We start from the raw sequence: 12,679 nt of genomic DNA on the forward strand, positions 1-12,679 counted from the left end.
AGTTAAACCTCAACAAAGTAAAGTAAAACCTTGTAGGCTGCAGTCCTGGCCTATACAAGTTGTTTTTGAAAAAAGACTGTCTTATGAGGTTTCTGTTCAAACACTAGACATAACTTTAACTTTAACACAGTGAAATATCAGAAATCACATGGCGAACAAAACAGTTTAAACATGAAACATAAAGTTGGCAGTAGGCCTACTAGCTACTTGCATTAACAGTTCATCAAAATATCACTCCTCTGTAGCACTTGTTAGATGGATATGATTTTTGTGGTGAAAATTCACTCAAGTTACCTCAGGACTCCGGAGTTGTATATAAATATATTTATTAAACAACAACAACAACAATTGCAATCGGGCTCACCCAGGTCCGGCAGGCCAGAGAGAGGCACAGGCTCTCTCTCAGAGAGAGAGGGAGCCTGGGCCTACTCCCAGGTCGCAGCAGACGAGAGAGAAGCAATATTAAGCACATCACACAAGGTTTATATAGATAGAAGTTTGGCATGTTCTGGTGCCAAAACAATTTGTCAGCAGGGATAACAACGTGGTGGGACTCTGACGTCCGAGGCTTGTCAGTTTTACCCAAGGTCGAAAGAAGCATAGTTCGACCCTCCTTCTGGACCAAACATGCTCTTGCACATATGCAGACTAAGTGGCACCTAATAATCTAAGTTACACAAACACACAGAAACACAGAAAAGCCATGTTCCTGCTTACATAAGCACATGATTCTGACAAGGTAGTTATTAATACAAGGCACTTGATTTATATATTCTTAAGTCATTAACAGTGTTTTGAAATTATCTTTGTCGTCACTGGAAGTCTGAAACAGTGTGACCTAAATGCAAAATATTTGGAGAAAATGCATTTTTTTTTTATTGTGAGTGAAGCTTTAAATGCAGACTATACTTTGCATGCACAGCTGTAGATACACCTATCACTTTAACTATATTAATGTCCAGACTTTTTGTCAGGAGTGAATATTCATTACTTAATCAGTCATCAAGCTTGTTGTGACTGAACCTCTGCAACCAGTGATGCATTTCATACTCTACAAAAAGCAGCTGCCAGAAATGATATGGTATATATAACATTATCTGTACGTCTCATAAATGTGTAATGGCTTAAGGTATGTGTAGTACTGTATGTGCATAGCATTTTCACTAAGTACCCTTTAAATAGTTGAAAAGCCCCCAGGTGGTAGACTGACTACTCTTGCATCCATTCACTAAGGATAACTATCTAATAATTGATGAGGAACGCCATGGTATTTCACTGCTTATCGCCTCATTGGCTACCATCAATATGCCTGGAGGCAGTTGGTGAATTATTGAGGGTTAATGTCCTGTCCGTTTCATTTCAAAACACCATCTTAACATCTAAGGTGTCCCATGGTAATGGTAACCATTTTTGGCCCCAGAAATACAGGGTTGTAAAAGAAAAACAACGAATAAGGAATATGACCTTGTATTTTAGAAGGTTTTACTTGCAATGTTTGAAAACAAAAATCAGTTTGAAAACTATGTCGAATTTGCTAGTATTCTAGCATTTGTTCACAGTGTCAGTCGTATTAGAAACAGAGGGTGCATTGACCTCTTCCAGGGAACCGATCTACCAAATAATTCCAAATCAATCTTTTTGTTTATTATTATGAGTTATTATTTGGTGTCTGGTTATGTTGAGTGCATCTACTGGTTAATCTTTGAATTAGTAGAACTATTCCTCTTTTAGGCCTTGACATTCACAGTCAGCATCCGCACTCTGATATCAAATCTTGACCTTGTCCTCTATATTTAAGTGTGCTTATGCCACTGCATTATCTATTATGTTGCCTATGCCACGACTGTGCTCCATATGTACATATGCATGCCCTCTAGTCCGTCACGTCCTGTTTGTCTGCTGTCATCTCTCAGGAGACCCGGCCCTGGCGCCACAGCGCGGGAGAGAGGACTGTAGAGTTGTCCTCTTTAGGAAGTGACCTTTACGAAGCGTGCGGTGGCGGATGTTGTTGTGATGCGGCAGCTGACACACACCTCCATCTTCCTGCCGCAGCCCCCCGCGGCCCCTCTCTCCTGCTTGCCGAAAGCCAGCTTTTGTCACTCTCAGTTCGCGCATCGCATCAGTCTATGATTTATTAATATGTCAGCAGTATAGGGATTAGGATGTCTCCCTCTCTGCTTTTTTCTTTTGTTTTTGTTCTGTTTTTGTATTTCTGAAGTATTGTTCCCTTCAGAAAATGTTGTGTTCGTCTTAGTTTTTAAAAATGTTATGCTTGCTGTGGTTTATTTTTTTGTGGTAACATTACCATTCATACATACGAAACAAAGATATTTTATGTCTAATTGCTTGACATATTATACGATAATATATATTGATATATTATATGCAGCAGTGTAAAAAGAACATCTTATCCCCCAGCTGATCTGACCCCTGCCATCTGTAAGGCAATCATAAGGTCCAGATATGTCCCCTGTGAGTCTGTGGAGACCATCTCACCGCTGGCTCACCTCACCGCCTGGGGTGTGACTCTGGCGTTCTCTACCGAACAACCCCTGTGTGGTGTCCACTCTGATCCAGGGTGAGAGAGAGAGAGAGAGAGAGAGAGAGAGAGAGAGAGAGAGGAAGAGAGAGAGAGAGAGAGAGAAAGAGAGAGAAAGAGAGAGAGTGAGAGAGGAAGAGAGAGAGAGAGAGAGAGAGAGTTCCCCGGCGAATTCCCTCATGTCCTACACTGGGCCTCAGCTTGCCTGCTGCCAGCTCCCAACTCCCCCAGCCCCAGCTCCCAGCACCCGTTCCCCAGATCGATGTTTCCTTGCAGCCCTGTCCCAGCTCAGGTAGGGGGCGCGTGGAGTGATGTTTTTTTTTCTGAATGGGAGGGGGTCGATGGCCCCTTGTGACCCTCTCATCACTTGCCTTCTCCCCACAGTGCAGGTAGAAGCAAGGCCTGCTGCGAAACAATCAACACATTTACCTCGGATCCGAACAATTCCAGGGAGGTCGATACTCCATGCCGATGTGTCGGGAATGGCAGAGAGGGCTGGGATCCGCAGGCGTCCGCAGGTATGCTTGTCAAAGCACTGCCGGCTGTGACAGCCGTCTCCCGCTGCACATTTGATGCAAGGCTTTGCCATTCTTTTTTTTTAAAGCTAACCCCTCTCCCTCTTCATCTGAGGGAGTATATATTTAACATTAGCTTATCATTTTGGGGTTGATTTATCAATAACAAACAGACAATTTTATGTCCAAGACATCCAGACTCCTTTTGTATCCATGCATGTGAGGGACTTTGAAGAGTTCACTTACAGCTTATGAGGACCGACCGTTATATCTGACACTGACTCAATAATATTAAGATTCACAGGAAGTTCATTATACTGTTAAAAAAATACATTTCAGTTTGTTAGCATTCAGTTCTATTCAATTGTTATTTCTAAGGTCATCATTAATATCTCTAGCAGTTCTATGAAGGCGTTCACGTGTGACAATGGTCTGCCTGGAAGAAAACAAGTGTTTTTTCTCTGCAACACATTACATCAAACCGCACATTGGCTGTGGCTTGGAGCTTTGGTCTCAGCTAATGATATGCTCTCTGTGTTCAATTCAATTTTGTGCTCATTAAGCAAATCATAAATCACACAGAAAGCTTGTTTAAACAGATGTATCTAAGGGAATGTAATTTGTTTGGATGATGAAAGAAAAACATATTTTTATTATTGATTACATTTCCATGCAGCGTTAGCCTGATAACACAATTAATTGCCCTTGAACAGTAGGGGGGACAGTGTCTTATTTTTCCTGCCATACCTCCCCTGTAATTAGGACCCCTCACTATCGCCATCACCACCACCACCACCACCCCCACGGCCAACCAGAGGCACTGGCCCATAGCCCGCTGTGGCAATTAGTATATATTACACACATAATGACCACGGCTTGTAAAACCCAATGAAGTGGTTAGTTTAAAGAAGTCCCAATCATTCAGTGGCTTGCTGTGAAATATGCCAGGACAGGCAAATTAGGATGGATATGTCAAAGCGCTGTTAGGATATGTCATACAATTAAAAGCCAAATCATTATACCCTACCCCCCCCCACCCCACCCCACCCCACCCCCCTCCAGGGCTTCGGAAGTGACTCTTCAATTTGGTGTCCAATCAGTTTTAGTATAATAATACCAAGATTCTATTGGGTCTCTCTCTCTCCCTCTCTGTCTTTCTCCTCTCCCTCTTTCTGTGTCTGTGTGTGTGTGTGTGTCTCTCTCTCCTGTTGTGATCTAGAGGGCCCTTCGTGTCACATCGGGCCCAGGCTGTGTCCGTGATGAGGAGGGACGTTGACAGTCATCCCCCTGCTCCCCCTCACCCCCACGGGCGCTGTGGTGTTTATAGCAGACCTCTCTGCTGCTGTCCGTAATGTGGCCTTAGTCAAAGTGGGTGCTAAAGGGATGATGGTCCACTCGATTCCAGTAATTGAGCCCTACCTCTCTCCCTCTCTCTCTCCTTCTCATTTTCTCTCTCACTCCTTCTCCCTCCATCTTTTGGAGATTCCCTAATGCATCGTCACCAGGCTCGGGATATAATTTTTTTCTTTACAATCTATTTAGCAATGATTTATCGATCGGGTCTCTCCCTTTGTGGAGAATTACTGAACCTTTTTGGGAAATCAGATTTTCACACCCTCAGTGGTAGTATGGTCTGTGTGTGTGTGTGTGTGTGTGTGTGTGTGTGTGTGTGTGTGTGTGTGTGTGTGTGTGTGTGTGTGTGTGTGTGTGTGTGTGTGTGTGTGTGTGTGTGTGTGTGTGTGTGTGTGTGTGTGTGTGTGTGTGTTTGTGTGTGTGTATGTGTGTGTGTGTATGTGCATATACTTACCCTGTGAGGTCCCTTGAGGCAGCTAAGGGGGACTGAGTGTAATGGGGAAAAAAACACTCTTTGTTAAAGGGCCCCCAAATGATTTACACTCAGCTGAGAAAATATGGTTCCTACATTTTGCTGCTTTCTTCTCACCTCTCTATTTCTCCTCTTCTGTAACTCCTACCGAGTTCATTTTACAATAGGTTGTCTTATTTGAACATCAGGCCTCTTTTATGGACTGCGGTATTGATTTCTGAACAGAGTTATATCCATACTGTCACTGTCAGAATTAGAATTCTGGGACTAAGAAAGCTAGGTGTGTGACAGCTCTTTTCGGTGCAATTTAGATTATCATTTAGAAACCACCGTGGTCAACTTTGCCCATCTAATAAAACTGACACAACATAATGTGTTGATGTGAAAGTTAAATAAAAAATATTGCATGTTGCATGTCACAGTATATGAATGCAAAACTAAAATCTTGAAACTCTCACACGCCGAAATTCCATTGGCACCATGTACGTATCTGTGGACGTTTGTGTCCCACTGTTGTACACTTGTTCATCATCAATCATTCAGACATTCTGGAGAGTACAAGACTGAACAAAAAACAGATTTTTCCCATGAGTACAATATTTTGTCCATACTGCCCTACAGAACACATTTTTGAGTCATTGACAGTTTTTGACTGTGATCGTTTTTCCGGCACAAGCCTCTATGTCAGGCACCCCTAACCTGTTTCTCACCACCATCAGCCTCTCTACCTCCACCAGTCACAGCAGATGTATAACCACCATTTTCTACCGTTGTTCTACAGCCGAAACACAGCAAAACATTTTAGTTTTTTTGTTTCAACATAAAGAATGCGGCTGTGGCTTTCCTTTTTTTTTTATTCTCACACTTTGAAACTACTAAGAATAATGGATTCCCATTACAAAAAAAGGCTTGTGGAAAAATCCTGAGTCCTGTCAGACTTGGCAACTGGATTACTTCAGAGGCAATATTAAGGTCCCTCGCCCTGATTTGATCAATTATACTGGGCAGCGGAGTTAATACGGCCATGCAGCTGCCTCTAGTCTACCTCAGCGTGGCCAGCCAGGCTCCACACCATGCATCATTCCTCCAGACAGGAAATGACATAGTATAGTGATTTATGAACCAAATGTGTTTGCATGTAAACTCTTCCACTGGACCTGCATCGGTTCCAGTTTCTGACAGCCTGGTCGGAGAAACCTAGAGGCCGTTCAGATTCAGATTCGCACAGAACCTCCAGGACCCTCAGGATTGTGAGAAAGCCGACCTTCCTGATTTAAGAACATGTAATCTATGCATTATGGATTGGCTTCCATGTCTTTTTAAATAAGGCCCAGCTGTGGATGTGCTCGCTTCTTTCCCCCCTGAACAAGTCAAGTGCCCGAGTGTTTGCCGTGTCACTAATCAATAATACAGAAGTGTCCGAGTGTTGTCTGACACCTGCCATGCAGCGCGGGCGCAGGCTCAGGCTCAGGCTGGGGCGCCGGTATTAAAAACTATTTGTCAGTGTCAGATGGCAGACAAGCCAGCCAGACTTGTCTCACCCCAGAGCCAATCACAAGGCAGCGCTCCGTACTGACGCACGTCCAGCACACGGTCCAGGGAGGAGGAAGTGTCCAGAGTCCTCTCCTCTTTCTTCTTCCCAGCGCCCTTCATTCCTACACGTGCAGAAACATTTTTGTGTGTCTTTGCTGTCTTTCACCTCTTTGTCTCCACTCCCCTGCCTCTCTATTTCTTTCTGTTTTTCACTCCATCTCTCCATGTCTCCCCCTCTCCAGATTTCTTTTTCGATACACTGTAAGTGCCATCCCCACCCCATGTCAGATAATCTCTCATTCTCGCTCACCCCTCACTGACAATCTTTCCCCTATCGCTCTCTCTTTCTCGCTCTCTCTTTCTCTCTCTATTTCACTCTCTTTCTCTCCCTCTGTCTCGCTCATTCCATCTTACTCCCTCCATCTCGTCCTTTATATCGTTTTGCTGTAGCCTTAATACAGGGGACCAGATTAGCTCACCGAAAGCTTTGATGCTCCAGAAGGTCAGTCTAGGGATCGATGGACAAAAAAATCCCAAAACACTCCTCTGAGCAATCAATGGCTTTTTTATATTTATCTGAGGTGGTCTTGCTGGGTCTTATAGTCTCAAGCTTCAAAGGGTTTTTTCTTTCCTCTTCAAGACACAGATTTTGTAGTCAAGGGGCAATAACACATTTCTTTTAATGTCCACTGATCTCCTGTGGTGGAGTTCGCCTGGGCATGGCTTTTTAGGGTGTCTGAGGGAAACAGTTGTTATAATTGAACTTATGATTTGTATTGGTCCCATTTTTGACAAAGAAATAAAACAAGACGTTGTCTGAATTCCTCAGATGCCGTGGAAATATCTGGAAAAAAAAAATGTATAACTAAAATAAAACAACCTTAACCAGCATTCGAGGTTTTATCAGAACCCCAAATTATGTTTGACGTGGATGCACATATATTGTTTTGGTATTTTAAACCATATTAACTTCATTGAAGAAATTCATAGCATTTTATTTAAAAATATATACATATTTTGGTAGCCTGGGAAGAGCGGTTTGTATCTGTCTCTCTAGGGGAGCTGCATGGTTGATTCTCCTGTAGCGGGGTGAGAGTGCAGCCGTTCTGGGTAGTCTGGGTTTCTACAGCACACTGCAGTCAGCCCTCAGACCCATTCATAAGAAAGTCTCCTGCAGTTCAGTGCACAGACAGCACACACTATTGGACATGGCTGCTGTGCGGTTGCCACACCTTATATATTATTCACTGGGAATCTAGGAAAAGATAGGATTAGGATTTCGTAGAATGACCATCAAAATAATCGCTATTTTCGCTATATCAGTTGTGATCAGATCTAAATTAAATTAATGTAAACATTAGCAGCAAAAGCACTATTGTTGTAAAGGCTACTATCACTACCTCTACAACTGACACAATAACTCATGATTATGATGATAATTACAAAAACAACTCATTTTGATGTGTTTGTAATGGAACAAATGAAGCCACCTGAAGGCATTACTGTATCACATGTACACTGAGTGAGGTCTCAGAATAAGTGCTTTTCCCAGACTGCATTGTGCCGCGGACTATCGGGGGTCCCGATAACAGTCTGCCCAGTGTGCTGCTCCCCTGTGATGACCTGTACCTGTCTGCCGCTCACACTGACACCTCCCTGAGCCCCCCCACTCCTCCCGGCCTTCCCCATACCCCCATCTCCTCTGTCACACTCCCCCCCACCCCCCCACTCCTCCCGGCCTTCCCCATACCCCCATCTCCTCTGTCACACTCCCCCCCACCCCCCCCCCCCCCTTCCTGTAGGATCGGCTGCCATGTGGGGACCGCTATCCACACCAAATGACCACACACAGTGAGAGTAATGTGTTTATTTAAAGACTTGAATTCTGCGGTGGATGTTATTACTTAGTTGTTTAGTGCCCTCCATGAGCAGGTTAAGTGCTCCCTGTGAGAAGACAATGATAGAATATTCTATGGAATGATGATGGAGAATTTAAAAGCTTTACAAATCCATAAAAAATCAGATAAAATTCAAGTAAAGTACTTAATTGTGTACTTTTGTACAACATACTTTTTTGGGAAGTACTAATTCATGCATATAACATTTCTTACCAAGGAATGTTGAATGAGAAAGACTTAGTTGTTTATGACACATCAATAATTATTACATATAATAAATTACAAATGTTATAAATATTTTATTTTGTCATAATGTAATGTAATAATTTATATGTATCACATCACTCTTCAAATCCTATAATTATAACAACAACAATAATAATAACAATAATAATTAATAACAGTTTTCACATCATGTAATTTGTTAATTGTATTAACTCTGTATTCTTTATGAAGCTAAAGTTAATACAGCTACACCTGTCTTTTGAGGCTGTGTTTGTGGCAGATACAAAGTGTGTATACACGGAGACATAAAACAGATGCAGAGCTAAAGGGATGAAAGGGAAATAAAAAACAGCACAGATAACTGCACTGACCAGACAGGAAGAGGGTGAGGAGCCAGCAGACATGCTACATCCAGGACAAGAGACCCCCTCGCTGCCCCCGAGGGACGGCTAAACCCCCACAGCTAAGGCCATTAGCAATTAGCATGGATATCTGATGAGTGGGCGCAGAGGGGTCACAGCTACCCGTCGGCAGGGGGTGGGAGCAGGAGTACGGGCGAGTGAGGGGGGAGTGGGGGGGGTCAGCAGTCGAGTGCTTTTCCCTGTTCTTTCTCATCTGTGGCCGAAGGGAGTAAGGCAATCCCATTCCCCCCTCCCCTTCTCTCTCTCTCTCTCTCTCTCTCTCTCTCTCTCTCTCTCTCTCTCTTTCACAGACACACATACACACACACACACACACACACACACTTACTCCCTCACTCACTCACCCACTTTGGCATCAGAAAATGTGCCCTTTTTCATTGACGTATTTAACTATGTTAGAAGTGGCAAGAGGACCGAGACAGAAAGTGAGAGAGAAAAAGAAAAAGAGGGGAGAGAGCGAAACACTGTTGCTCCTCTCCAAGGACCACAGGCGAAAAGATTAGCCATCCGCTACCTAGCGGTCGACACATGTGAGAGAGAGCTGCCATGCACCTCACATGTTGAAACCTCACCGTAAAAACAGATCAAAAAGAACAATGGAGGGGGCAGTGAATGAGAGAAAGATTCAAAGAGAAACATTTGGAGCGCTCTCTTCCTCTCTCTCTCTCTCTCTCTGTCTGTCTTCCTTTCTTCTCCTCTCTATCTTCTCTGTGTATTAATTTCCTTGATTATATTGTGCACGAGTGCAAAATGGGATTATATGAAAATGACACAGTGAAATGGGAAGATATTTTCTATCTTTCCTTTATGCAGGGGCGTTGGTAGGTTGGATGTGGTGGTGTGGGGAGGGGGGGGGGGGGGGGGGTAGCCTCAGGCCCCGTTGAGCTTTCAACCAGTCAACAGACTGTAAAGAATAAATAATAAAAAAGTATTGATTATTTTGATGACTGCACGATTCAATTAGGTATTAATTTTGCCCTCCAGTGGACCTATCAGGCAACTCAGAGGGGAGAGTGGATGAGTGGAGAGGATGAGGCGAGGGAGTGGGAGAGGGAGCGAGGGAGGGGAGGAGGGGTGCAGGTTATGGCATAAACACATGCAGAGTGGAAGAGTGTGGATAGGTCTGTGTGTGTGTGTGTGTGTGTGTGTGTGTGTGTGTGAGTGTGTGCCTGTGTCTAGGGGTGTTTACCCCATGTGTTTACCCTGTGGAGCAGACAGCGGTGCATTGATGTGCAGAGTTGCCTGTACTTAAGTGCTTGGGCGGAGAGAAAGAGAGGACCCTGATGACAAGCGACATTGTTGCCGGGGATATGAGTATTGACCAGCCCGCCGTGCTTTTCCAATGACAGCTTAAACTATTTCTATTGATCAACATTTTCATAGATTATAATGTGTCATATCAAACTCTCTCCAGCTGTGCTGACGGGCGCATTAGTTTAGGGGAGGGGTGTACTCTTTGCCCCTGCATTGACCACCCAAAGGGTAGGGCAGGGGTGTCGTGGTAGTGGCAGTGGAGGGCATAAGTAGCAAAGTCCCCCCCCCCCCCCCCCCCTCCAGACATGCACACACACACACACACACATATACATACACATTGGCTTTTTACTTGGTTCTGATTGCACACAAACTGATCACCTGTCCTCTTTTGAAACCCATTTGGGCAGAAACTTCTCTGCACAGTGGCGGGGGGAGACGGGGGATGGGGAGTTTTGCCCTCCCCACGCTTCTGCTATTGTTTGTGTGTGCATCGCAGCAGGAGGGAGGGGTGAGCTCTGTCTGTGTGTGTGTGTGTGTGTGTGTGCTTGGAGCGAGAGAGAGAGAGAGAGAGAGAGGGAGAGGGAGAGAGAGAGGGAGAGCGAAAGAGGGGGAGAGTGGAGGTGACATCTCCTGTGAGAGTCTCCAGAGGCAACCTCAGGCTTGAACCTGCAGTAGCTTTGTCGATGCCTCACCATCGTGGAGTCTGGCTCAGGGGCGTTGTGATGAGCATGCACTAACTGGCTTGAGATCAGTGGCTGGCATGAATTAACTGCTTCATCTGGTTCGTGGACATACGGAGAAAGTGTTTTTATCCCACCTCATCTTTGGAACATACTTCTGTAGTTTTCTTCCCTATATTGGAGCACCCCTCTGGTAAGACAGTTTCATTTATCTTTGATTTAAAAATGACAGTTTTGCTTATGTGTGTGAATATATTTAGTGCAGTTTTCTAAAGTTTTTAGCATGCTACTAATCGTGAAATAGCCTAATATATAATGACATTTTAAAGAGCAATTAAGAACATTTCGTACACTTTATTTTTAAATCCCTGCGAAGGGCTGCTTTTTAACTGTGGAAAGACAAAGTTAAATAAATGAGTTTGCTTACCACAGTAGATTTGAAATTTATGAAATTTGAAATGTATTGGCATAACTCATGCTCCTTCAAGAAATTACCAGCCTGGATAAATTAACTGCATAGCATTTGAACACCACTTAAGAAAAGAGCATCCGTTCTGTTAACTTAATTAGGTCTTGGCCACAAAGTGTGCTTGTAAATATCCACTATTAAAGAACAGTTGAGTGTGTGTGAGTGTGTGTGTGTGTGTGTGTGTGTGAGTTAAAGAGGCCTTTGACAGCCTCAGTGCATCTTTAATGGCAGAAGACAAGGCAGAGAAGCCTACAATCCATAACTGTCTCTTGCCAGATTGTTGCCGGCACCAGCAGCAGAAGAAGCACCCAATATGTGGGAGGGGGAGAGGGAGTGAGAGAGAGAAGAGGAGGAGGAGGAGGAAGAGAGGGAGGGTGAATGACTGTGAACGATAGGGGAGAGCAAGAGGTGGGAAGGCACAGAGAGCAAGCGAGAGAGAGAGAGAGGGAGAGAGAGGGGGGGCGGCTGAGGGAGATGGAGAGATAGAGAGACTCAGCACCAGTACGCACATGCATAGGAGAGAGTGAGAGTGTGTGTTCAGGAATCAGACAGAGTTGGAATAGAGACCTTATCAGCATAAGCCAAAGCTAACCTCCTCTCCTTCCTTCTTGTCCCCCCCCCCCCCTCTTCTTTAAAAAAAATTCTCCTCTTTTTTCGTCGCGGTCTTCACCTGGGCTCCTTCTCCTGCTGCTCTTCCACCCCCACCCCGCGTCTCCCCCCTCCAGGAGCCAATGATTACTGGGCAGTTGAGCAAGCCGCTGCTCTCCCTGCGCGGCGACATGGACGCCTCCGAGCTCCACGCGGACGACAAGCGGCCGGGCAGCCCCGACAGCGACCTGACCGACGAGCCCCTGCTCCTGTCCGCCGACAACGACGCCGACGAGAAGCTCTACGGTGAGTTTTGTTTTTTTAAACTCCTCTTCCCGCTGCTGGGAGACCGCATGGGTGCACACACACCCCCCTCTCTTAGCATCCCATGAAGCACTTCACCAGCATGAGAGGGATATTTCATCAGGCTGTGTGTGTGTGTGTGTGTGTGAATGTGTGTGGGTGAAAGAGGTATAGGTAGTGTGTGGTGGTGTGTGTAGCTGCATACTGTGTTTAGCATGTGTATACATTTATCCATGACTGAGTGTGTGTTGTCTGTATTTCTCTCAAAGCATTTGTATGTGTATTTGCATTTGGGTATGTGTTCCAGTTGTTTCATAAGGGGTGTATACACATTTATCTGTGAGTGTGTGTGGGTGCTGTGTGTGTGTGTGTGTGTGTGTGAGAGAGAGTGAGTGCCTGGTGAGTTGCTGTTATGACCTGAAGTG

The 12,679-nt window shown here is 44.7% G+C and overlaps 1 protein-coding gene across 1 annotated transcript in view; it reads left to right on the forward strand.

Annotated features, from left to right (window-relative positions):
- Window positions 1–12,088: 12,088 nt before the first annotated feature.
- The window catches only part of pou6f2 (POU class 6 homeobox 2), a gene marked incomplete at its 3' end in the record, with an annotated part of 87,531 nt that continues 86,940 nt past the window's right edge, over window positions 12,089–12,679 (forward strand). The window contains exon 1 of the mRNA XM_080854906.1: window positions 12,089–12,257. Within this exon, the coding sequence (XP_080711032.1) occupies window positions 12,095–12,257 (163 nt within the window). The 5' untranslated portion in view covers window positions 12,089–12,094. The remainder of the gene's footprint in view (window positions 12,258–12,679) is intronic.

This window comes from Sprattus sprattus, assembly GCF_963457725.1.
Source record: "Sprattus sprattus genome assembly, chromosome: 17".
Lineage (NCBI taxonomy): Eukaryota > Metazoa > Chordata > Actinopteri > Clupeiformes > Clupeidae > Sprattus > Sprattus sprattus.